This window comes from Terrapene carolina, unplaced genomic scaffold (assembly GCF_002925995.2).
Source record: "Terrapene carolina triunguis isolate 2854851 unplaced genomic scaffold, T_m_triunguis-2.0 Scaffold192, whole genome shotgun sequence".
NCBI classification, from domain to species: Eukaryota; Metazoa; Chordata; order Testudines; family Emydidae; genus Terrapene; species Terrapene triunguis.
In genome coordinates, this window is record NW_020664543.1 from 19,038,261 (window position 1) to 19,065,677 (window position 27,417).

Here is a 27,417-nt window from a genome sequence, read left to right on the forward strand (position 1 = left end):
TGTGTAGACATGGCATGAAAGGTATTCATGAGAAAAGACTGTGAGGAAGCTCTAGTCTTTGATGTTTCAGATAATACTTTAGTGTGGCAGTGCGTTTAAGTATTGCAGTTCTGTGGCTTACCAGTTGGGAAGGGATTAACAAGCCCACTGCACTTGTTTAGGGGGAGGCATCTTGTTCGTAGTCCCAGTCACCAAACTCCTGATTCCTGGCCTGGAGGAGGGGGCAGTGCATTGATGATACTGCTTTTGTGAGGAGTTGTCAAAGTCCACAGTCACACAGTCCTGCAACTATCTGAAGATGATGCTCAGGAACTGCTCCGTTCAGGAAATCTCTGTTCAGTCTTGGGAGAAATAGCTTCCCTTTAGGGTCTGTATCCCATTCCATGAGAAAATGGTGAGTGAGACAAGGAGCAAACATGATGTACATCCTGCCCTTTCCAAGGCAGTGTAGCATTTCTCTTAGCTTCCAAAATGCTGCTATGCCTGGGGCCCCTCTCACACTTAGATGCGACAATAACCTTGTTAGTCAGAAAGTCTGTGCTCTTTGCTGAGACGTTCTATGAAATTGTTTGGTAGCTTTCCAGTGGGGATTCTGATCCACTAAGAATTAGATTGACACAACTGATTTCATATAGGCCAACAAAAATGCTAGTAGATAAGGATTTTTTGTCACTACTAAACTGTGGTGGATTTGAATAGGTGATCTAAAGCTGAAGGGCTTCATATCCCATTGCTAGTCTTCTGCATCATCTGGTGGTCTCTTCCCTTACTGCCTTCCTAACCCTTAAATAAAGGTGAAAGTCAATGACTTTTTTTCTAAAATTGTTGGAATTATCTCATGAGAGTGCAAATTAGCTTTAAGATACAATTTTGTAACTGAGCTAATTAGTGTTCTAAGCTTAGTGATTGTGATTCCTGATGATAATGAAGGGAAAATTAGTTTTAAAATATCAATTAAAACTTTTTGACTCGTATAGAAAATAATGAAAAATAAGTTCTTGTTTTATGGCAAGTTTGTGATATATGGGAAAAGTTTGAAGTTTTACATACTGTTACAGATGTTAATTGTCTTTACAGTTAGTCTTTAAGTAGTCCATGTGTCTGTAGTCTTCCTTTTCAGCTCCCATTTGATTTCAAAACCTTTACCACTTTCCCTAAATACTGGAAAGGATATATATGGTCATAGAGAATAGCTTAATACTGGATAAAGCCACACAAGTGCCCCCAACAAATGTACATACCATTATTATTATTATTTTTTGTATTTCTGCCTCTTCTCCCCCCTAGCTCTCCCCCCCCCCAACTTTCTATTGGAACTAGTTCTTGTAAAGTCTACAAATAGAAATAGTATATGGTCTTTCACTGTTCCAGGTACCAATATTAATTGAGATCATCTTAATGTATAAATACGTTGTGAAGTATAAGTTTAAAAATGAGGAAAGCTGGGTAAAATGGATACTTATTGGTTGGTAGCATTTACCTTTGCCACTGTATTGTGATATGCTTAAACAGAACTGCTATAAATAATGTGGTAAATATCCAGTTTTCAATGGCACCTACTTTAGCAATTGTAAGGGTTTTGTTTGTTTTTGTTTTCCTGGAATGTTTTCAGGATAGAAAGTTTTTGCCATCAGTGAACAGTAGCAGGTGCTTGGAAATTAGAAAGCTTTAAGTAACTGAAGTTTTTATTGCTAAGGTGTAAGTTTTCTCATCACCATGGCATCTGGCTGAAACCTAAATCAAGCTTTCTAAATATTCAGACATTGACCATCTTCATGTCTGAGCGTAAACATGACACTATATTAATACGGTGGTTGTGGGGCATATTGTAAAGAATGACTGGAATTCTGGTTTAAGTGGTAGTGAAATATATGCACAAACCTTTTTAAAAGTATAATTAAAATGCTTCCATGTTCCTCTGTTCTGACATAAAGGTAAATTCTGCGGTGGAATTTTGAAAGGAACATATGAATGGTGACATTTTTTTTAAAATAGGCAAATCTATTTTTGATTTCACTGTTTGTACTACAAAGTAATATGGACTGTTACTTTTATATTATCCAGTATTTGTGCGTGGAAAAAATTAAATAATGGTATTACATTTTCAATTTTTTCTTAAAAGGTTAAAATCCATCAGGTGTCAGCTGTGAAAGGTTAGGAAAAAGAGATTTCACAATATATGAAAACTTTGAGAATTCAAGATAACACGTGGTTTACGTCAGTTTGACAGTCCCATTCAGTGAAAAATGAAGTCCAGTTGATATGCTGGAGAAGCTGGACTGAGCAAACTTTGCTGGGTTTTTTTTATAGCAAGCTCTAATACATTTAGAGCAGATTTGCAAATTTTTGCTCACATGAGGCAACTTAATTGTTGGAGTAAGTGAGCAAAAATTTTCCCTTTTGGTCTAGTGGTGCTATGATGCCCTTCCTGCTGCAGACTTTGTATCTTGCATTTTTATAGTGTTTCTTGTCTAAAAGGATCCCAAAGTATTTTACTAACTTAAATAGCTATACCAACTTGGTTTCCTCAGAAGGGAAGGGGGGATTCTGTGCTACAGGGTTAGTTGCTGTTGTGGATGCTTTTAAATAGTACAGGACTAATTGTCGTCTACCCTGTAATTTTAAACTCTGGTTTAATGGAATTCCAATCTTGGATTAGGTCTAGCATCTGCTAAAGAGGGATAAGAATTTAAAGGAAATTGATTAAAAATGGTGGAAATCCTCACACCTTCAGGTTAAAATTCAGAGATTCTTCTGATCCTCCAAAATGCCTTAGGGGAGACAAAAAGAACAGGAGTACTTGTGGCACCTTAGAGACTAACAAATTTATTAGAGCATAAGCTTTCGTGGGCTACAACCCACTTCTTTGGATTCAGTGCTTCTAGTGTGGAAAGCTGTTCTCCATTGGCTTTTAAGGGAATGTAATGGATCAGCAAAGCTAAGTCACACTATCAATTTTTTTTTTTTGCAGGCAATCCTGCAATAAAACCAAAAGAAACTGCTCCTAAAAGAGCACAAAATGTATGACTTAAAGCAAAAATGTCTGTTGGGGATTCATCATGAGTGACTGGACTAAATGTTATCTTTGAATATGATTTCATATAGAACCTTTCATCCTGGAGGATCGCTCTGAACACTGTATACCTTGCTACCCACCTACTGAAATGCATCTGCCTCCGAAGCAGAACACAGTTAATGGTGAATTGTGTTCAGTCATTTACGACAGGAATTGAACAACAGTTTATTTAAAGATACTATCAACAAATGAATCCCAGTGTTAAATCTCCACCTTCCAGTGTAAGACAAGCTAGGAGCTCTGTTTTTGGCTATCTGAAGCTGTTCTAGTTTCATATCACTCACTTCTTCCCACACCAAGTATCACTTGCTTAGCTAGCTGAAAAGATATGGGGGAATGTAGGTAGCAGAATGTAAATACTTTAATTACAATTTAGCCGTGACACAAGAGTCTAACATGACTGGACTTGTGAAAAGTGTTCTGGGATTTTTAATACTTCCAAGTGGTTAGGATCTCAGTTACATGCCCAACAACCTGTGTGTTAAGAATAATACTACCCCCCTAATATTTTAGATAGTTACTTTTAAGGATATAACTGCATTTTTAAAAAAATATCAGCTAGTCTTAGAGATACTAACTTTAATTTTGTTGTCTTGGAGAAGGTTCCATTTTTAGAGATACTGTCAGCTTGAATTTTTTTAGATGTTTTTAAATGCTGATGAGTCTTTCCTTTATTGCTAGCTGCCCCTGACAGAAGCAAGTTCTGTTTCTTTAGTCATTTTAATTTAGCTGTTTTAAGCAGTAGGTTGTTTGATGGCTGTGTCTTAATCTGATGCCCTGAATTTTTACTTTTACTTTTATATTTTGAGAACGCATTCCTGATGTTAGCTTTCTCTCATTGTCCAGACAAATTTCTCCTATTCCTAGTTCATCCTTTTTACAGCAGTGAAGTTCTTTCAGAGAGGCAGAAACAGTAGCAAATTCAGCGTGTAGTCATCTCCCCAATTTCCCAGAAATTTGTTGTGTAAGCTCCAATAGATGCGTAAGATGTGAGATGTCTATGTAACTGCTGTACATGAAGATCTACAGCCCCACAACGCAAGCAGAGTATGTACAGATCCTAAAGAGAATGCATGCACCTGATACATAGCTTTGCCATCATGCTCACTTTGCCTGAGGGTGAAGTGCAGGAGACTACAAATTCTCTCAGCTGTGGTTTTGGGAAGGACATGGTGGGAGAGGTCGTTTACTAACACAGAAACAAATCTAAGAGAATAAATCCATTGATCTGAAAGTGCAGGTCTTACAAATTTCTGACTGACTTCAAGATTTTTTTTCCACCTTGCTGTCTACAATCTAATGACTTTTAATTGCTTTGAGACACTCTACTGCTCTTGTGCAGTCAGTTCATACATTATAAATTCTTTAACCTGATTTAAAGGAATTTTTCAGCTAGCAGGACTGTAGATAAGTTTTCCCCCTCAAAGTGGCATCAGGGAGAGGTTGGGAGGGAGGGGAATGATCATAGGGTTAAAGCAAAGACCAGGAGTTGGAAAATCTAGTTCTTCGTTCTTCTGCATACTACTTATAACACTTCAGGCAAGTCACTAACCTCTCTGTGCCTCTTCCCTGTATCTGAAATGTGGGGTTAATACCCACCTTACATGTGTGTTGTGTGGCTTAATTCATTATGCTGATTCTTGTAGTGCTTTGAGATCCTCTGGTGGGAGGTGGTATAGAAATGTAAATGGATGTTTGTTTTTATTACATCACAGATGTGACAGAGAAGGTAGCATGTGTGTATGTAGAAGTATATGGTTGTAGATCAAAATATATTTCATTTTTTCTCTTTAATTTAGTTTGATTATAAATGTTATTCTTAATCTGATTTCTGCTACTGGCGGGTGCTTAGACTGGCCCAGGTATTTTTGGGTGTGTTATTTCATCTTAAGAGATGTGACTGCATGTCATTAACATCTTCACATTGGCTTCGACCAAGAAAGCAGGATTCTCAAAATGTCTTAAAGTAACTAGGCTCTGTTGTTCAGCATTGAGCGTAGAACCCGTAAACAAGGGTGAAGACTTCTTTTCACAATTGGTCACTTCTAGGAGCTTGGACTTCCTGAAATCAAGGCATAAGTTTCTCATAACTTTTCCAAGCATATGGTTAGAGCAGTCACATAAAGTAGGACATTCTTACAATATGGTTTTTAAATTAACCTGACATGATATCTGGTCATGGATTCTAACAACTTTACTTTGTTGTCTTAGAGAGAAGATGGGTATGTGAAGATGAAAAGCTTAGAACAAAGGGTCACAGGCCGCAAAGGGCCTCTCTGTTTCATGAGCTCATGGGTATAATTAGAATAAAAGAATTAAACTAAGAGCTCTAAGAATTGGTTTCTAGATGATAAGTTTTAAGTTGGCATCAGAGTACTGGGTTCTGTTTTTGACTCTCCCATTGACTCTTGGCAAGTTACTTAACCTCTCCATGTCTGTCCATGTACTCCTGTTCTTTTTGCGGATACAGACTAACACGGCTGCTACTCTGAAACATGTCTGTTTCGTCATTTGTAAAATGGGGATAATGAAAGCTCTTCAGAATACTCGATGCAAGGGTCTATGTCTGTAGTATTTATTCTTTCTGTGCAAAAAAGATTTCCAATAACATGAATGTCTTGTTAGATTTAGTAATATGATTACTATATATTTACTCTTCATTAATCTTTCCCATATTGTACTTTTCTGTTGCCTGCCATTCATACTGTAATTATGAACTGTGACTACGCATACTTACGGTTGTATCTTCTCAGGACCTCTCTTGAGGCATGTTTCCTGAGTGAGAATCCATACATTGTACTTGGATCTATACCAGTGGTTCTCAACCTGTTTACCCATTGTTGGCCACATATGCAGCTCTGTGTTATGTCATCTGCACCCACACAATATATATACTGCTTGTATGGCCCTGGGGATGTTACGTGGGCTAATTGGGCTGCAAGCGGCCTGCGAGTTGAGAACCACTGATCTAAACGCATCCATTAGCAGTACAGTTATGTTAAAAACATAATGCTCAGAGCACAGCTAAAACCATGGATGTCCTTTAGCACTTCACGCTGCACTGCATGGCCAGTTGTGGAGTAGACCTAACAGGGATGCAGCTGGGAGAGGAGTCTGACAAAATTCTGTAACATTTGTCTGCTTGAAGTTGGGATAAATGTGAAGTACTACACCTCTACCCCGATATAACACGAATTCAGATATAACATGGTAAAGCAGTGCTCCGGGGAGGGGTGGGGGGGTGGGCTGCGCGCTCCGGTGGATCAAAGCAAGTTCAATATAACGCGGTTTCACCTATAACATGGTAAGATTTTTTGGCTCCTGAGGACAGCGTTATATTGGGGGTAGAGGTGTACTTGTAGCCTCTGGCTCACTTTTTCAGTGGGCTGCAGTAATCATGGATTAACAGATGAGGTAATGGACAGTATTACCAAGGATAGAGAGACTGGGCTTCTCAGAAGCTTAGACCTGGCCTATACATAAAACTTAGGTTGACCTAACTGTGTCACTGAGGAGTATAAAAAATTAGACATCATTAGGTTGACCAGCTGTTGACCTAGCTACTGCCTCTCTTGGGGGTGGATTAAATACAGTGATGGAAAAAATACTTCTGTTGCTGTTGCGGCTGTTAACATGCTATGGTGCTACAACAACACGGATGCAGCGCCATAGGTGTGCCGCTGTAGCGGGTATAATGTAGACAAACCCCTAGTGTTAAGTAGACCTCATTCTCTTGATTCAGAAGTAAAGTCCCATATATGCAGACTTGCCTCTGCAGGTAGCTGTTTTAATGATAAGAGGATTTTGGCATAACTTGTGATAGAATATGGGTATCTGGTAAGGTAATACATATACCCCTTTGTTCTAACCTGTGAGTCATAGATGCCTTTTATAATTATGCACACATCTCAACATTTCATGACAGCACTCTTTCTCTACTTCCCCCTTCTGTTTTTATTGTAAGGGATACTACAACACTAAAGTACTCTGTTTTAAAGTATTTGTTGGTTTTAATAGGGTTTTGCAGGCAAATCTGTTGCTGACAGTTTACTTAGAAGTGAATGATTATATTGTTAGAGTGCGGTGTTTCCACATGTTCCTTTGCAGCCACGCAGTACCCCCATGATATGCTGAAGGGGGGAAATGCTGAAGTGGATATCTGTGGCTGGCCCGCACAATAGTAAAGGAATATAGTACTGTTATTTTATATAGTGTCTACTTCCTTTAGCTTTTTTATAAAATGTGTTATTTTTAGTAAAAGTGTTTCAGAACAGTTGAAAATGTAGGCTTAAATATTTGGTGGTAATAGGAGAATCATTCTAAAATGCAACTGTATGAAAGGAAGAAATAGGAATTGATTTTACTTTTTTGTTTTTAATTAGAAGCTATGGTATAGTGCAGTGATGTATGACTTGAAAGGTGCTGAAATAGCCATTTGTAAATCTGGTACAGGTATGGGCATATTAAGTATCTTTTTAAAGAAATGAATTAAACTTTATCAGTTTAGGATGAAATTTACTGATGGAGACCACACAACCAGACTGCACACTGCTTTTGTATACAGAGATGCTAAATACTTGAAAATGCAGTATTTCCATAGGCGGAGTTTCTTTCTTTTGTATTCACAGACTGGGGAGCCTCAAATTCCAGAGGCATTACATGAGCAGTTTTAATGAATTAGTGTCTGGTTTTGCTGCAGCAGATGTGACAAGCAGCTTTATAAGCTGCTTCCCATCGATCGCTGTTTTCCAGCTCTTTTGTCTCTTTCTTTTGCTTAGAGAAAAGCAGTGAAGAGCTTGGTTTCTACAGTAACTGCTGCCTACATTCCTGCCTGCAGGCCAGTTTCTTTCACTATTCCTTGCAGCCTGTGCAGGGCTACTGTATTAGGTTTCTTTAAGGTTGTTTCTTTCCCCACCCCCTTGGTGGCTTTAACATTTTTCAGAATCAGACGATCTTGTGGTGGGAATTTGTAGTTTCAGTATATGTATTTCTATTTCAGCAAAGCACACTTCCAAGAATGTAGACTAGCATCAGTATGACTTGCAACTGATGAATGCCAGTTTTTGTATGGCTGATACTTGAAGAGCATTAAATGTCTGACTGCAAAAGAAGAATTATGGTGCTGGCTGAAAATTTGGGATGCCACTATATATTGTTTGTGATTTAATTACCCCTTGAAAGGGAAAGAGGTGTTAAATACCTATATTCATGTTTGAAATTTATTCATTCCCAAGTATGCATTAGCTGATAAAGGTAAACGTGTTTGTGAATATTTATTTTTTTCCTCTTTCTCAGCCACCCTCAATATCTTTGTGTCGTGGTGACATCCTGTTTCTCTGGCAGAGGAGAGAGCTAGTTCCAGATCCTTCTGGAAGTAGTCAGTAGCCAGTAGCCATTTCAGAAGTGGTACTGAGATCTCTACAGACTTTCAAGGTGCTCACTTCCCCACTCAAGCTGCAAGATTGTACTTTGAATCTCCAGTGTAGTAGCGTATGGTTTTACTGGCACATTTCTGTGCCTGCCCTTGAGATTCTGCAAAATTATGTTGACCAGATTGGGAAAATATGCAACTGGAGTATAATCTTGACATAGTGGGACACCCCTTTTGTGCTGAGTCCTAATTTACATGCAAGTTTTTGTATCACAAATCTGACACTGGTAGTTTTTTTTCATAGTTGTTAGAGCATGTGAACAATAACAGCATATGCTAAAATACTTAAATGTTTAAGTGGAAAAATGTTCCTCATGCAAAAAAGAGCTACTTGTAAATTTAATAGTCCTGACGTCTTGCCCCTCAAACTATCTTGAAGCTGATTGTTGCAGAGGCATTGATGCTCTGATATTGGTGGGAGAATATACTTTGCAACTTTCAGCCCTTCGCCAATTAAGAGGTAGAGATGATAGAAACTTGTAAGGAAGTTTCACTAAGGCAGCGGTTTACAAACTGTGGGTCGCGACCCAGTACTGGGTCACGGAATGTAAGGCACTGGGTCACAGCGGTTCTGGTCAGCACCGCCGACCGGGCCATTAAAAGTCCTGTTGGTGGTGCTGCCCGGCTAAGGCAGGCTAGTTCCTACCTGTTCTGACACCGTGCTGTGCCCCAGAAGTGGCCATCAGCAGGTTTGGTTCCTAGGCACAGGGGCAGGGAGGACTAGGCTCCACGCACTGCCTGAGCACCGGCTCCGCACTCCCATTGGCTGGAAACTGGCCAATGGGAGCTGGGGGGGCAGTGCCTGTGGGTGAGAGCTGCATGGACCTCCACCTAGGAGCTGGACCTGCTGCTGGCTGCTTCCAGGGCGCAGCGTGGTCCGCAGCACCAGGACAGGCAGGAAGCCTGCCTCTCCACCCTGGTTGCGCCACTGACTGGGAGCTGAACCTGCTGCTGGCCGCTTCTGGGGCACAGTGCGGTCTGCAGTGCCAGGACAGGTGGAAGCCTGCCTCTGCACTCTGGCTGCACCGCTGACCGGGAGCTGCCGGAGGTAAGCCCGGACCCCAGCCCCATGCCCCAATCCCTTGCCCCAGCTCTGAGCCCCCCTCAAACCCAGAGCCCCTTCCTGCACCCCAAACCCCTCATCCCTGGCCCCACCCCAGAGCCTGCACCCCCAGCCCAGAGCTCTGCCCCCTCCTGTACCCCTACCCCCCAGCCCTGAGCCCCCCTCAAACCCAGAGCCCCTCCTGCACCCCAGAGCCTGCACCCCCACCCCAGAGCCCTGACCCCCTCCTGCACCCTAACCCCCTCCCCCAGCCCTGAGCCCCTCCTGCACCCCAAACCCCTCATCCCCAGCCCCACCCCAGAGCCATGACCCCCCTCCTGCACCCCAGCCCAGAGCCCCCTCCCACACCCTGAACCCCTCATTCCTGGCCCCACCCACACCCCAACCCTCTGCACCAGTCCTGAGCCCCTCCCACACCCCATACCGCACATCCCCAGCTCCGTTGGGTCGCGGGCATCAACAGTTTTCTTCAACTGGGTCACCAGAAAAAAAGTTTGAAAACCACTGCACTAAGGCATATCAGCATGTGGAGGTAGTTGAGAGGAGCATCCATGAGGACATGCTTTCTCCCCATTTCCCCTAACGGCTAGTTGCCCCTACTTAACGTGCAGCTGCTCTTGATGATTTCATTTAGAAAAATGAGTCATAATCAGTAAATGGCCAAACTTAATTGAAGTGGAAACTGGTGGCAAATTACCCAAATCAGGGTTTATTTAAAACAAAACACACATACTAAAAACCTCACCCCATACCCGGATCCAAAATTTGTCTTCCTGTTTATAGGAAGCAACACTGCTCTCCTGCTTGAGTAGTTTTTTACATTGCCAACAAAGGGTGTGGCCTAGAGCAAATAGAAGAGGCATGAAAACTTCCTTTTTAAAAAGCTGTTAGTGTTTGAAATCTTCATGTTTCAGTACTCTTGCGTTTGACTTGTAATATTTAGTAAACAAATTTTGTGAAATCTTATGAAAAAATTCACACTCTCTCTTCACACCATACGTGAATTTTTACAACTTGGTCACAAAATCCCTAAAGCTGGAATTTCTAGTGGGGAAACATGGGTATAAATGGTACTGATTAAAAAGCAGCTTAAAATACACCAAAACCTCCTCATTTAGGGTGAAGATTCAATATCATTCCCTTTTTTATTCCAAGAAAAGAGTACTCTTTCCCCCTGTAAGTGTCCATTATAGCATTTCTTACACTGTTAGTGATTGTCTTATTTGGATATTCTTAGACGGAATTTTTATGAGAATCTCTGAACCATTATTTGTTTTCTTTAAATATATTTAAACCTTTTGAATAGCTTGCATTTCAGTTATTAACATAATAAAAACATTTAATGCTGAGGAATTTGAGATAAAAATCTAAAACAGTAATGGGGATTGTTTGAATTAATTTTATGGAACTGTCTAGATGGATTTACATATCTACCTATAGTTTAAATTGGGAGCTGCTTTGGAGCTAGTGTTAAAGTTTACCCTAACAGTTTTATAGAAGTCATTACATTATTAAATCCAAACTTTTTAAAACTACCTTTGCTTTTTACAAATAATTTTTAGTGTCCAGAGAAGATCACATTATTCTGAAGACTGACTGTATTTGTGACTTAGTTAATTGTTTCTGCATGTTTCATATGAATCATATTAAGCAGAAATACTTAAAGCAACGCTGAATTTGTAAACTAAGCAACAATACTAGAATGTAAAATCTTGCTAAGAATATCTTGTAAATTTAACTCTAAAACAAAGCATAATATCTTAGTTCCTGTTTTTCATACATTTCATTTATGTTGGTTCCATTGAGGGCCGAATTAAAAAGAACAACTCTGCTCTTAAAGTCTGTTTGAGTTGATTGGTGTGTGACTTGCAAAATGTGTCAATTTGGAATTCTCTTAAACATAGTCCCAACTTGTTTACGCTGATGTTACAAAATGTTCTGGGAGTGAATCGTTCAGTTTGCATATGCCAAGCAAAGTGCCCATGAACCTGAAGTTTCATGGTACAAAATTTAGCTGATGGTATGTTATGTTTTATACCTACTTCTGTTGGAGGTGTGGGATGGCACTGGTGGTAAGGATAAGTGAAGGAACAGACTCCCTTTCTCACTGGGGGATAGACTTGTTACTCCTCAAGTTGACAAACATTTAACACTTTTAAGTATCTAAAAATGTAGTGCTTTACCCCATCTCTGGGATTTCTTTAGTGGTTTCTATGCTTCGCTTTGGAGTTTGAAGCAAACTGAGCACAACTCTTTGAATCCGAACAGCCCTTCTACTCTTACAGGTCTAATTTAGGTGATAACTGAACAGTATATTCACTGTACCAAACTGAAAATTTAAATGGGGGGGAGGGGTATTTTGTTTATTATGTAATATGTTTTCTGTCAGCCTTTTCCTATCAAACTAATAATCAATGAAGCAGCAAAAGGAGAAAAGACTCAATTGTGGCTCTTTATATATACTATTTTCATGATGAATTAAATATCTAAACAGCTTACAAATGTTTTAAAATCCTATCTTCCTAAATTTGTAATGTTAAGTAAGACTGGATGGCAGCCAATTCTACACCTTGATCATAAATTTGGTAGCAAAGCTTTTCACTTAACAGTTTAAATATTGCTGTAGTAATAGGGAAGAAATAAAATGCTGTGTAACATTACAAATTTGCTAGAACTATTTTGGATAAAACAGTTGAGTTGCTTTATGTAAAATATAAATGAACAACAGTTCAGGTCTTGAAGTGGGCAAGCGTGCACTGGAACATCTTAATAGCAACTGCCCCATCTCCAGGCACACCCTCCCCCCAGCTATGTATATCACACAACATTGTCAGCCTGTGATGGAAGTGCTGTCTATATACAATGCGCCTTTGAAGGGTCATGCTTCCTTGTAGGCTGAACAATCTTCAGTGAAGATCATGGTGGTTTTCTGGTAGAGTGAAGGGTAGACAAGGTAAAAGAAAATTGTGTAAAAGAGGAGAGGAATCAAAACTGGGGAAGAAAGTCTAAGTTATTGAGAAGCCATCCTGAAACCAAAAGAAAAGGGGATCCTTTTTATGATGTAAATGACACTCCAGGGGAAGGATGGTTTTATCTTGGGAAATACTGTGATCTCTCTCTTTCTCTCTTGGTCAGTTCAACAATCATAGAAGGGGAGGAAGAGAGACTGTGGATCACATTATTGGTGATTACTTTGCAATCAAAGAAATCCTAAGTGAAAACCTACAGAGTGACCCAAGATTCTTGTGGTTTACTTTCATTTCTATTTGAAATAAAGTGCAATGGGGAAGATAGAGGATCCTTGTCACTCCCATTCCTTATCCCTTTATTGTTCCTACCCATTTTTCAGATTTTTTTTTAGTGAAAGTTTTACAACGTCTTCTAAAAGGAATCTCCCCTGAAGATTTTGAAACCAGGATGATTCGTAGAGTTATAAGTGCTAAGTCCTTATAATATACTTCCATTTGAAAAATGGAGGTGCTGATAGAAGGAATTGACTTGTTCTGTAGGGGCAAATGGTGTTTCCAAACCATGTCTTGATCACTACAAGACAGCTTCAAACTGAATGTTCTAGGGCAGTGGTTCTCAACCTTTACATAAGAATGGCCATACTGGGTCAGACCAAAGGTCCATCCAGCCCAGTATCCTGTCTACCAACAGTGACCAATGCCAGGTGTCCCAGAGGGAGTGAACCTAACAGATAATGATCAAGCGATCTCTCTCCTGCCATCCATCTCCACCCTCTGACAAACAGAGACTAGGGACACCATTCCTTACCCATCCTGGCTAATAGCCATTAATGGACTTAACCTCCATGAATTTATCTAGTTCTCTTTTAAACCCTGTTATACTCCTAATCTTCACAACCTCTTCAGGCAAGGAGTTCCACAGGTTGACTGTGCGCTGTGTGAAGAAGAACTTCCTTTTATTTGTTTTAAACCTGCCCATTAATTTCATTTGGTGGCCCCTAGTTCTTATATTATGGGAACAAGTAAATAACTTTTCCTTTTTCACTTTCTCCACACCACTCATGATTTTATATACCTCTATTATATCCCCCCCTTAGTCTCCTCTTTTCCAAGCTGAAAAGTCCTAGCCTCTTTAATCTCTCCTCATATGCTACCCGTTCCAAACCCCTAATCATTTTAGTTGCCCTTCTCTGAACCTTTTCTAATGCCAGTATATCTTTTTTGAGATGAGACCACATCTGTACGCAATATTCAAGATGAGGGCTTATTATGGATTTATATAAGGGCAATAAGATATTCTCCATCTTACTCTGTCCCTTTTTTAATGATTCCTAAGATCCTATTTGCTTTTTTTGACTGCCGTTGCACACTGCGTGGATGTCTTCAGAGAACTATCCACGATAACTCACAAGATCTCTTTCCTGATTAGATGTAGCTAAATTAGCCCCCATCATATTGTATGTATAGTTGGGGTTATTTTTTCCAATGTGCATTACTTTACATTTATCCACATTAAATTTCATTTGCCATTTTGTTGTCCAATCACTTAGTTTTGTGAGATCTTTTTGAAGTTCTTCACAGTCTGCTTTGGTCTTAAGTATCTTGAGCAGTTTAGTATCATCTGCAAACTTTGCCACTTCACTGTTTACCCCTTCCTCCAGATCATTTATGAATAAGTTGAATAGGATTGGTCCTAGGACTGACCCTTAGGGAACACCACTAGTTACCCCTCTCCATTCTGAAAATTTACCATTTATTCCTATCCTTTGTTCCCTGTCTTTTAACCAGTTCTCAACCCATGAAAGGATCTTCCCTCTTATCCAATGACTTTCCAGACTACTGTACCCCTTTCAGGAGTCTGATTTGTCTTGTGTACCCCAAGTTTCACCTCACTTAAAAACGACTTGTTTACAAAATCGGACATAAAAATACAAAAGTGTCATGGCTAACTATTACTGAAAAATTGCTTACTTTTTCATTTTGTCTGTATGAAATTTTAGTTTATAATGACTTCACTAGTGCTTTATGTGTAGCCTGTTGTAAAACTAGGCAAATATCTAGATGAGTTAAGGTACCCCCTGGAAGACTTCTTCGTACCCCCAGGGGTATGCTTACCCCTGGTTGAGAACCACTGTTCTAGGGGATATTGAAGCACTGGGTCTGACAATAGGACTTGAAATACTGGTGCCTCAAAAGGACACATCAGTGAGAGCTAGGAGTTCTAGCCTGTTTCATGCTTGGGTGCTGAGACAGGACTGGGAATCCAGTCAGGTGATAAATTCAGAGAAGAGGACTTACAAGTGAGTAATTCCCCCCCCCCCCCGTATGGACAGAGCTGGTGAAGCAAAGAGGGAATGCTTTAAATGTGGATGTGACAAGTACAACCATACTGTATACATTTGCTCCTCTAATGAGACCATTTTCTAGCAGCTTATGAAATTATTTTTATTTATTTAACACTTACATTGCAGTAATGCCTGCCCAGTCCCATTTTGCTAGGTGCTATACAAACAGATAGTAAATGACAGTCCTTGCTCCTAAGGAGTGATTGGAAACAGTCAATCTGTGGATTCACTATTTTCTCTACCCCTCTGGCCTCCCCAGCTTCACTCAATGCATTCTGGATTTATTTGTTTGAATAAAAAAAATTGTGTGCTGCATCTTACTCCCACCCTCTAGTCTGTCCTCGGTATGTTTTCTGTTTAGATGATAAGGGCTTTAGGGCAGGGACCTGTCCTCCATTTGGAGCTGTGTAAATAATAAATACAACACAAGTACTGTTGTCCTGATTCAGTCTTCTTTTTTTAAATGACCTAAAAGTGGATGCTATCAGTTACAAATTTTGGAGCTGGTAAAACCATGTTGTTATGTAGGGTTACCATATTTCAGCAAGCAAAAAAGAGGACGGGAGGAGCCCCGCCCTAGCCCCGCCCCGTCCTGCCCTAGCCCCGCCCCCCTCCGAACCCCCAACCCTCCCCCCGCTCCTTGTCCCCTGACTGCCCCCTCCTGAGACCCCCCCACCCTAACTGCCCCCCAGGACCCTACCCCCTACCTGTACCCTGACTGCCCAAAACCTTATCCACCCCCTCCCAGAAAGCCCCCCCCGAACTCCCGACCCCCCCGTCTCTTGACTGCCCCCTCCAAAACCTCCCTGCCCCTTCTCCAACCCCCTGGCCCCCTTGTTGTTGGCCTTCGCCTAAAGTCTTTGTGAACTTGCTCAGGAATGGCCTGAGCCGCTCGTCCCGGCACGCTGGGCAGTAGTGGAGGAGGAGCGGGGGAGGAGCTCCAGACTGCCAGAGGCGATCTGCGAATGCAGGGAGGGAGAGAGTGAACTCTGCTGCAGGGGAAGCGGAGGAGGGGCTCTCTCTGGCTGTCGGAGCCCCATGTAACTGGCACCATCCGGCCGGCTGCCCTGTTAGCCGCGCGCGCTCTGCATGGGTGGGGGGGAAGTCCGGACATTTACAAATTCCCCCCGGACGCTATTTTTAGCTCAGAAAGCCGGACATGTCCGGGGGAATCCGGACGAATGGTAACCCTATGTTATGTAGCTTTTGGAAATATTTATTTTCACCACTTAGAAATATGACACAAACTTTTCACCTTGTTACGGGTGGTTTGAAAATATCTGAAAATATTTTAAGTGTTTTTGATCAATCCCAAATGTACCCATTTGATTTCTCATTGTGAACTGCAATACCTTCCCATGTGTGATAGAGCAGGAAGGTTTCAGTGGTACAGTAAGATGAAATGCAAATATTTAGGTGTTCACATGTTTAACTAGATTAGAAGTTTAGCTGGAAGCGTATTATATCCTCCTTATAACACCATCCTTTCAGAGCCCAGCATTTGAAATGTTGAAAAGTGTGTTGGTAATGCTCCCACAGTATAAATATAGTACCTAGCTTGTAACAAGTGATGTTAAGCTTGGCACAGAGTTTAATATCCAGTACAGAGCTTTGATTACCCAAAGCTCCTATCTTCTCACACTTGACCAACACTTGAGAGCCATAATGGTTTCAAACATAGTTTTTGGAGTCAGGGCCTTGGACTTGGCAGGGGAGAAGCTGTTCCGTATCTTTGTCTATGATGGCCAGGGGGCAAGAAGTGATCAGAAGATAGAATGGCAACACAAGACGGGAGAATTTTTAGTGGAGTGTAGATAGATATGTAGGAAGAGGGGGTTTGTGCTGAAGTTGACCTGGAATTCACATTTTGTGGCTTTGGATTTGCCTGTACTTCAGTTTAGGTTATGAAGCCTCTCTCCCACCCCCCAGTAAAAGCCCAGCAGCATTTTGAAGCATTGCCTGCTTATTAGTAGATGGTATCCTTTACTATGCAATAACCAGTCTGACCACTGAATCAGCACTTGAAGTTATGTACAGCTGCTTCTGTATTGCTCTTCAGTTGAAATGAGTCTTTTCTACAAGGTATTCAGTCATTGAGACTGAGGAGTAAATACACTTGAATCTGGAAAATAGTTACATAAAATATGTAGAAAAGTCTATCCCACAAAAGTCTAAATATTTAGGTCTCAAACATACAATATTGCTACTCAATTTCTGTTATTAATGTTTACTTAAAGTAAACATTCTGGCTTGTTCTTCTGTGCTGACAAAATGGATGCCTTTGCTTTGCTTTCTACTTGTGTGCTCTTGAAGAGTGATGATGTCATTGTTGAGAGAAATGTTGGTTGGGATAACATTGGCTTTGACCAGCAAAACAAACTTTATTCCTTCTATCAGATATTTAAGGAAAAGACAAATGATGGAGGAAAGATTTTTATTTTCTACAGAAAGAGCAAGGAATTCCAGCTTTATGGTGTAGCAGTAATGTCTTCATTACTGTTTACTCAAGTTTTTCTACATTTCTCAGCTACAGTCCTTCATTGTGGCTGTTAGTTTAAAAACAATTAAGTAGGATTGCATAGTGAAGGAGGGAGAGTCTAGTCCCTTTCACTTTCCTGCTGCAACCCATGTGCAGTGTTTTGGCATAGATTCTGTTCCCAATTTAGTACATCAAGCATGCTTCGGAATCAAGTTGTCTGTTAAACTCAGACATGGTCCTTATGAAATGAGATTGAAAGGAAGGTCACAGTCACATTCTCTCTTCTCCCCCCCCCCCCCCCCTACTCTTTAAGCATGTAACATAGGAAAACATGATCCATGGCCACTAGCAGTGAATGTCCATGTTTGCATTAGATGCATCTATCATTAAATGTTGTGTCAAAGTTATAGTGACACTTGAAACAAATGCTGCTTGCACCTGTTCCAAAGCAGCTTTGTTTCCTTTCTTAATAAAACTACAGTAGAACCTCAGAGTTATGAACTGACCGATCAACCACACACCTCATTTGGAACTGGAAGTACACAATCAGGCAGCAGCAGAGATTTAAAAAAACGGAAACATAGTACAGTATTATGTTAAAAGTAAACTACTAAAAAATTAAAGGGAAAGCATTTTTCTTCTGCCTAGTAAAGTTTCAAAGCTATATTGTCAGTGTTCAGTTGTAAACTTTTTAAAGAACAACCATAACATTTTGTTCAGAGTTATGAACATTTCAGAGTTACAAACAACCTCCATTTCTGAGGTGTTCATAACTCTGAGGTTCTACTGTAGATCTGTGTAAAAGGATCACTTCACAATATGGTTTCTAAAGTTTGTTTGTAGATTGTCATTGGCAAAGCCTCTCAGTGAGGGGCATGTAAATATGGCCCATACATTGGGTCCTTTGCATAGCTAACATGGGTTCAGTCCTGTGCATATCTGACAGATTTCCAGGGAGGAGAGGGCAGCAGTACATCTAACATTTATTAGATTATTGCTGATCATGAGCAAAAGGTAAAATTACCTGAAATGGTTTTTGTTGGTGCCATGGTTAGTAACAGAATTAAATTTAGGTATGCTCAATCTGTTTGTGTACTTTAAACTATAAATAGCCTATTCTCCTGTTTAATTGGGTTAATTTCTATATGCTGTAGTGCTTGCCTAATGAAGGAGGGGGGAAGGAAATGTTTTAAAAGTTCATTAGAGATGGGTTTTTAATGAATATATACAAAAATTAAACATTTTTGCATATTTATATAACTGGATTTTATCAAATTTAAAACAGTTAACAGTTAAAGCAAACATACAGATGTATGGTTTAACTTTTTGTTTATAAGTGACTATTTTTTGTGTTAAATCTGTTTTAAACAGTCTATTTTTCTGAATCTAAATTAAAGCTACATTTGCCATGACTGTTCATTTCTGTAGTACCTCTTGCTTTTACAGTTAGGCACCATTAGCTTTGCTGTATGCATAGTAAATAAAGTACTTTAGGAGAAAAAGAACAAAAATTGCTTTTAACCTCTACCCCTATATAACGTTGTCCTCGGGAGCCAAAAAAATCTTACCGCATTATAGGTGAAACCGCATTATATCGAACTTGCTTTGATCCACCAGAGTGCGCAGCCCCGTCCCGCCTCCCTGGAGCGCTGCTTTACCGCATTATGTCCGAATTCATGTTATATCGGGTCGCGTTATATCGGGGTAGAGGTGTACTAGTGAAATTACATAAACCCTAATCCTACAAACGTTTATGCACCTGCTTAACTTTACTTCTCTGAGTAGTTTCACAATAGGATTACTCAGTGAGTAAAATTAAGTAACTTCATAAGTGTTTGCAGGATCAGGGCCAGAGTGAACAAAATGCTACGGATGAATGGATGTTGGAGGACTTGTTAGCTCTCTTAAGTAGTTAATGACAGTTCAGTATACTTGAACTGAGGTTTGAGATTTTTCTGTGGCAATACTGATTGTCAGGGATACTATAAAAACCAATTTACAAGTTAATGCACAAAACCCATTCCTTCTGATGTCATTGTTCAGATGTTTTCAAAATAATACCCCATTTGGAGTATATTTCCAGTTCATCTCAAGATGGACTACAGGAAATCTAGAGAGAGCTACAGCGTTAAAATAATGTATATACTTAATACAATTCTATTTGTATTCTGAAGTCTAAAATTGACTTTCTAGTGTTTACTAGATCTCTATGCCTGTGTGTAAAATGAAGATAATTGCAAATCATTACCCAAGATACACTGTTTATTACTTTAATCAGGGTTAAGTATTGCTTGTGAGTTGCGCAAAAAAGTCTGTTATGTATTACCTGTAAACAAGTTGCATATATATTTGTTTTTATTTTTCAGATGTACTTTCAGGTTTCCCAGCACAAACATCAAGATAACATTCACAGCTCTGTCCAATGAAAAGAGAGAAAAACAGGAGTCCCCAGAGTCTCCAGTGAAACCTGTGCAACCCCAGATCTCTCCCTTAACAATAAACATTCCAGACAACATGGCGCACCTGATCAGCCCTCTCCCATCTCCCACAGGAACTATCAGGTATTTAAAACTTGCAAAATTGCATGTAGGGTAATATATGGTTACAGAATCAGTACAGAGATGTAGTTCATTTGATGTTGCTTTCCTTATGTAATAATGCTTACATTGGAGTTCAGAGCAGCCTCAGATGAGCCTTGGAGTAAAATTATAGCATTGTGTTTTTTCAGTGGCTACCTATTCACATAAATATCCAAATCTGTTACTGTCATTAAAGTCTGACTTTAAATTGACAAAAGCAATAAAATTGTGTTAGGGCTGTACTCTGAATGCATCCTTTTGTTCCTAGTATTCTAGGACGGTTAGAGCAGTGAATGAGCCCACATTTCCCAGTGGCTGAAATATTTGGACACACTAGAGTGAGTTTAAGAGTTAAGCATCAATCTTAACTTACAATTTTCTTGCCTTTGTTGGTCTTCATTATACTTGTGACAACACTTTAATGTAGTTTCTATTTTTATTTCCATTGTTAGTGCTATTCTTAAGCAGCTGACTAAAATCCAGTGCCCTCAGTAAGTTGGTCAGCAGAAAAATATGTTTTAGCAGTTTGGCAATGCTTACTTTGAAAGCTAAAGATTAAAAAAAGTCTCTTACTGACTAGTGACTACAGTCAGTAAACTAAGTTTCTTATTTATAGTATTTCAGTATAGCATCAGGAGAAGTATAGTGTTGAGAAATGTTTTGGTAGGTGCGGTTAATTTGGGTCTGTCAGTTTAGCTGTGTTGATTAGAGACTCGCAGCCATCATTTGGCTTGTTTGTTGGGTTGAAGTTCAATTAAACAAAAAGCTTAATTGCTCTTCTGGCAAACTATTATAAAAGCATTTTGAATAGAATTTTCAGAAGCACCAAAGTCACTTAAATATTTTTGAAAATTCCACCTTTTCCTCACAGATTCTGGTAGATCTGCTTGATTCAAGGAATATAAAGCTAGTGTGTCTAATTCTGTTGATCTTTACATTTGGATCCTGTTATGAAGTTTAAATTCAGAGGTAAATCTGTTGATACTCAACAAGAGCAGAGATCTTGATTCCAGTTTTGTGATGGTGTTTGCAAATTGTGCATTTGGAAAAAGTGATTTGATAGTATAGCAGTCTTGGATTTTTTATTTAAACCAGGAAAAATTTATCTTCCCCAAGAAATGACTGCATTCATAAATATTTCAAGAAGTATTTCACCATTGCTTTTTGCATTATCTCAGCTGTTGCAATTATCTCCCAAGGCTACTAAACAACTATTAAACTATACCATTAAAAATCACAGCAGTTCTGAGTCTATTTGACTAGCTTGACATTTTCTTCTTTAATTCACCAAGTTGTGTGGAGGATTTGTAAACTTGCTTTGATTATACCATATGTGTTGCTGTGTAAATACATGGTACAGTGAGCTAAGTAAAGGGATACTGTCAGTTGATATGCGCAAAACTTACATAGCACAGCAATGACCAACACTTTTTAAAAAGTGCTGATCCTCTGACTCTTAACCCTCAAAACAAGGCCTGTTCCACACAACATTAACAACATTCCATCTTAACTGTTAGTGGACTGTCCAACAGGGAACTTCAAATGTTGGAATTGTGGAGATAAGAAGTTTCTCTTCAAGAACAGTGTTTTTGTATGTTACTCTGTCTACATGCAAGAACATGGCAGGCACTGCAGAGGGAGACAGCAAGATGTTCCTGTCTGCTTGCAAAGCAAATTTTGGCAGATACAACTTTTTGTCCCGTCAGTCCAGATGGTATCCCTTAACTCTAGTTTTCCTTAAAGTTTTAAATTTTATATATTTTGATTAATCTAAAATAGTATCTTTGATTTGTAACAAGGCTAGTGGATGGGGACCTGGCAGACTTCTCAGATTCCTGCTTTTATTTTCATATATGTGTTGTTGTTCTTTTATGCTGTTGAGGGCAGAATTGAATCCTGTCATTATGTAAACATTTTTGGGGCTTATTGGTTTACATGAAAATATGTAAGCAGTGAAATGATTGCTCACTGACTGTTTCTCAACTGTAAAGGGACAAAAGGGAATTCTGGAAGAATAGCTCTTTATACAGCTATGATTCCGGGTGCACTATAAAAGGTGGAAAAAAACATAAACTTTCAAAAGATATGATAGAAATTCATTTGAAGTTTAGAGTTTAATATTTTATATCTTTCCAACACTAATGAGCCTTAGCAAACTGCCAATTATCAAATTTTACCTTTGGCTACTGTTTTGTTGGTGTCTTTTCCACTTATGTCGTCATCTCCCCAGTCTTTGGCCTATTCGATTATTACGTTACATGAGGATTTATAGTGTTCATACAGCTGAGTGTCTGTATATAATTCTAAGTCAATGTACCTGAAGTATATATTTGATTAAATAAGAATCACCCAGAACTCTTTCTTGGAGCTTGTAACTTTATTATATTTTCACAAACATGCTGTTTTGTCCAGATACATTATCAGTGTTTCTGACTAAGCTAAGAACAAGCACGTGGTGGAAATCTCACGTAGACCTATTTTCTGAAAACTTTCAGATCAGAGGTTCAGACGAGTATCCAGAATTTTTGGTTGTATAAGTAGATTGAACCTCCAACTAAAATGTACATATTGTCAGCAAAGCTAACATAAATACAGTATAGCCTACAAAACAGTTAATCTTCTTTCTTTGAAGAGAGAGGCTGAAACCTCATTTGACAGGTTTCTTCCTGGAGTGATTTTGATTCTTACAGTAAGTTATAAATCGCATTTTCCAAGCATTTATAATGGAAATACTGACAGACCCTTAATGACAGTCTGGGAACACTAGTGAGTTTTCCTACAACTAGAGCTATTTGATTAGACATAACGTGGTGATATACTGTATAACAAAATAGTAGGATCCTCTTTTTATATTCTACAGTGCTGCAAATTCCTGCCCATCTAGCCCGCGTGGTGCAGGCTCTTCAGGGTACAAAATGAGTCGTGTAATACCATCTGACCTACATTTAATGGCTGACAATTCACAGTCAGAAAATGACAAGGAAGCATCGGGTGGTGATAGCCCAAAGGTAAATGTTGCACAGAATAAAACCATAAATAAAAATAAAGCCTTGAGCCCAATGTACCAATGTTGCAAATTTGTTATCCAAAGTATATGAACTTAGACATGATTTGGCATTTACAAATTGAAAACAGATTGAAGCCAGAGATCTTTGTGGTTCAATGTGCCTTGTATCTTGATTTTTTTTTTTTTTTTTTTTTTTAAAATATAGATCTCCATTGAAGAGTTTCATGTCTGTACTGGCTTTTAGTTACTTGCATGCTCATCGTTTTTTAGGCATTTAGATTCGTGGTCCTTGGTTAAATGTTGTATTAGTTTCTTTTGATTTTTACTGTTCTCTTAAATCCTTCTGACTGGAAGATGTAAGTTTGGTTTTAGCTTTTCCTTTTTAAATCCTCAGGTCATCCAGAAGTGTTAAAAAATGAAGTTGATTATTGCATTTTGTAATTTTAGAAAAGAGGTATACTACTGTAAAGTTTATGGAGGCAAATATTTTAAGGGTTCTTTTATTTTTTTATAGGATGACTCAAAACCACCTTATTCCTATGCACAACTAATAGTACAAGCAATTACAATGGCACCTGATAAGCAGCTTACACTAAATGGAATTTATACGCACATAACTAAAAACTATCCATACTACAGAACAGCAGACAAGGGCTGGCAGGTAAATTTCATTTCTAGTATTTCTTTTAAAAGTCATGAATAAAAACGACTATTAGTATGATAAATGAATGATAGTAAATAATCCAAGTCAACTTGTTTTATTTATACTGGTTATATTAAGTGACCATGACAGCCCTTCAGTAGATTTTTGGTGGACTGAATGGGTCATAAATTCATATGTAATGGATTTCTAATCTTAAAATCTCTAGGTTGGCAGGACCTTAGGTGTACTATGGCAGCATCATTCTCTAGCCTTAGTATTCCCTAGAGTTCCAATAGGGGAATTTACAGGACTTCTATTGGAGAAAAATATAAGCATAGGTAGAAATGGATTTACGTGTGGTTTTGCCATAAAAGAATTAATATTTTATTAGAATTTCTGCTTGCGTTAACATGCTTGTGTTACCTCAACAAGCCAAAATAAGATCCCAAAATCTCGGAATACAAGCTTGTTGAAAGCTGTGGTCTTGACCTTACAGCTCCTTAGCTACAGGTGTACATATCTTGCTTTATCCTGCACTGTTGACTACCTCATTTTTGATTGTGCTCACACAGGTGACTAGAAAGTTCCATTTGCCCACTTAACTGCTGATGAGAATCTATCCCTGCTGAGTGTGGAAGGCTAATCCATCTATTTCTGCAAAAATTTAAGCTTTTAAATAAACAAATTTCTAACCAGAACATTTACCAGGATAACCAATTGAATATAAACCAATGCGCTGTTTTTTCCCCAAGTACACAGACATACAACTACAGTGCCTCTGCTGCTGCTTTTAGTTTTACTAAGGGACAGCAGAGAGCAATTAGCAGGACTGATCAGTTTCTCTGCTGCTCTTCAGAACCCTGTGCATGCCTTTGAAATCACCATGTCAATTATGTAATGTCAATTTCACTGCTTCTGTTGCTTAGAAAAGTTGTTATCTGCAACAGAGGCAGATACCAGAGTTTATTTTCAGGGACGGTACAACCAACGCAAGCTGAGGAGGGGTAGTGGCAAAGAGTTACTTTTCACATTCACAACAAGTAGAATGCTTCCACCTTCCCAGCAGTAGGGCGGACAGGCGTTTCAGATTGATCACCTACTAGCAAGAGGGGTATATAAAAGATGGATCACCCTGGTAGGAATCCCAGTACCCTTTTCAATCCCAGGAGCTTGAGGATACCAGGTTTATGGGCTTCTCAATAGGGACTTGGCTGGCAGAGAGCCTCACACTTCTCAGCTCTTGCTCTGGCTAAAAGGTGTCTAGTAAATTGTTCAGGCTATGTATGTTTTTTTTTCCCCTCTTTCACACACACAATATAGTATTCTGTTTGTGTGTATGTATTTATATGGTCAGTTCTATTCTAACAATAGTAATTGGGTTTTAAAATATTTTTGCACGCCTTGTATAAGATATATTTCAGAATTTTGTCTAAAATACATCTATATTTGTGTGTATTGTACTCTTGTTTTCCATAGACTCTAGTTGGTTGATACAGATGTGCATTATGGCCTCTAGTTTTAAAATTAGGTGTTAGATCACTGACTGTTTAGATGCATAATACTTTGCAAAAACAGATGTGCATTATGGCCTCTAGTTTTAAAATTAGGTGTTAGATCACTGACTGTTTAGATGCATAATACTTTGCAAAAACAAAATGGCAGGCACAGCACACCCCTTATGTTTCAGAGAATTAAGTAAGAATTACACTAATGCATAACAACAATAGGAAAATATAATAAAACGGAGTAGCTGTTTTGGTCAGTAGTCATGTAAAATATTGCCATAATGGTAGGTAACTTACCTCATTTGTGAACAATACTCTTAGCCTCTGGCTTCAGGCAGTAGATGACAATTTTGGTAACTAACCTATATGCTTCAGGCTATGTTTTAGATAATTGTTTCAATACCTAATGAGGCTATAGATATATTCATGTATATCCTAGAACTTTTTTTGAAGATCCATCATGTTGGACTCATTCTGTCGTGTATTTTTCCTCCAATCTAGAAAAGTTGGATTTAATCTTCTCTTCTAGCAGATGGAGACACAAATACAACTGATAAACTTATATTCTTCACACCACCTGCTAGTTCTGTTTGTCACTGGCAGGGGAAACAGCTTTTGTATGCATCAGATTGCATTGAAGAAACTGTACAAGGGTAACATTGCCCTAAATTCTCTAAGCCTGCTGTCAAGGTCATGAATCGCATCTGAGGCTGACCTGTGACTAGGATTGGATTAAATTTTGAGGATTTTGAAGAGTGTTGATTTGGAATGTTATGAAAATTTTCCCCAGATATTTCAGTGCTAACATTCAGTGGATCAGAACTGGACAGTTAAAGTTAGTACAAACTTGAATGGTTGTATTTGTTTCCCTCCACCTGAGTTACCAAATTCTGAAAGGTCTCAGTGGTGTGTGTGTGTGTGTATATGTATTATATACAGTGTGTGTGTGTGTGTGTGTGTGTGTGTGTATATATATATATATATATATATATATATATATATATAGTGTGTATATATATGAAGCATATAAAGTCAACGATAGATTTTCCCCTTTCATCAGAACACTGGTACCTTCATACATTTCCATCCAAGTCCTCTATGAAGTGGCAACAGATTTTAGTCTTCATGCCACTGCATATTGGGCATATGGTAATATGCAGACCACAGCATGGTATGATGATCACCCTAGAGAACTGCATTTGGACCTACCGCCATTCAGAGTTTTCCTAGGCCCACTGAATCCTTGGTCTCTGTTGAGACTGTCAGGTGATTGGTATCTTTCCCTGTTTTGGGGAAGAATAACTGGGAACTGAAGTTGCCGAGAGAATCCTCCTCCTTTTGTGTGGCTTCTGGTAAGGAAAGGTGAACTCCCAAGTATCTAGCTGTATCTGAAATTTCTCTAATAAAACCTTTCCTTTCCTTACTATGAAATAATGATAGAGTATTATTGTACAAGATCAGCACCAGAATCAGTGAATATAGCATGTTTTAGCAGCCCAATGGGAACAGTTTTGACTTTCATTTGAGCAGTGGAGGAAGGTATGGTGTTTCAGATACTACTAATTCTTCTTTTTATCCACTGCTTTATGTCCACACAACTTTTGAAACCATGCGTTGTGACTACTGTCCTTCTTGCGAGAGGATTGAAATGAGATTCCCTTAGGAGCTTGTTAGTATTGTTCTTTAATTGCTGGGAGAGGTTTGAGCAATGCCAAGGCTCCCTTCCCCAGGCTTAGTATGCTGCTTTTATAGCGCTACCAGGGACCTGCTACCCTAAGGAACTGGAGACCTGAACCCTGAGTCTCCCGTACTACAGACCACTGCACTAGGCCACATTCTGACTTTTTAGTAAAAATATATATGAATTCTACATATTTTTTTATGTTCCATAGAATTCAATACGCCACAATCTCTCTCTGAATCGTTATTTCATCAAAGTACCACGTTCCCAGGAAGAACCAGGCAAAGGCTCATTCTGGAGGATAGACCCTGCCTCTGAAAGCAAATTAATAGAGCAGGCTTTTAGGAAAAGGCGGCCTAGGGGAGTACCTTGCTTTAGAACCCCTCTGGGACCACTCTCTTCTAGGTAAGGAAAAACAGATGAACAAAAAGACATTTAATTTTCAGAAGTTTACCTTAAATGTTAAATTTCCTGCTGGAAGTAAGAGAGAACAGTACTTTAAATAGTAATATGTTGGTACGGTAAGACTGAATTATAATTCTATAACAGAACCAAAAACAATGGCTGTTTTTAACCTTCAGGCTCGTACAAACTAGATAGTTTTGTATACAGTACTAAAATCACAAGTTTAGTTATTTA

General features: G+C 39.1%; 1 protein-coding gene across 1 annotated transcript in view; it reads left to right on the forward strand.

Annotated features, from left to right (window-relative positions):
- The window catches only part of FOXK2 (forkhead box K2), a 59,244-nt gene that overhangs the window by 20,218 nt on the left and 11,609 nt on the right, over window positions 1-27,417 (forward strand). The window contains exons 2-5 of the mRNA XM_024217598.2: window positions 19,730-19,924; window positions 22,803-22,950; window positions 23,464-23,610; window positions 26,990-27,183. Coding sequence (XP_024073366.2) covers window positions 19,730-19,924; window positions 22,803-22,950; window positions 23,464-23,610; window positions 26,990-27,183 — 684 coding nt within the window. The remainder of the gene's footprint in view (window positions 1-19,729; window positions 19,925-22,802; window positions 22,951-23,463; window positions 23,611-26,989; window positions 27,184-27,417) is intronic.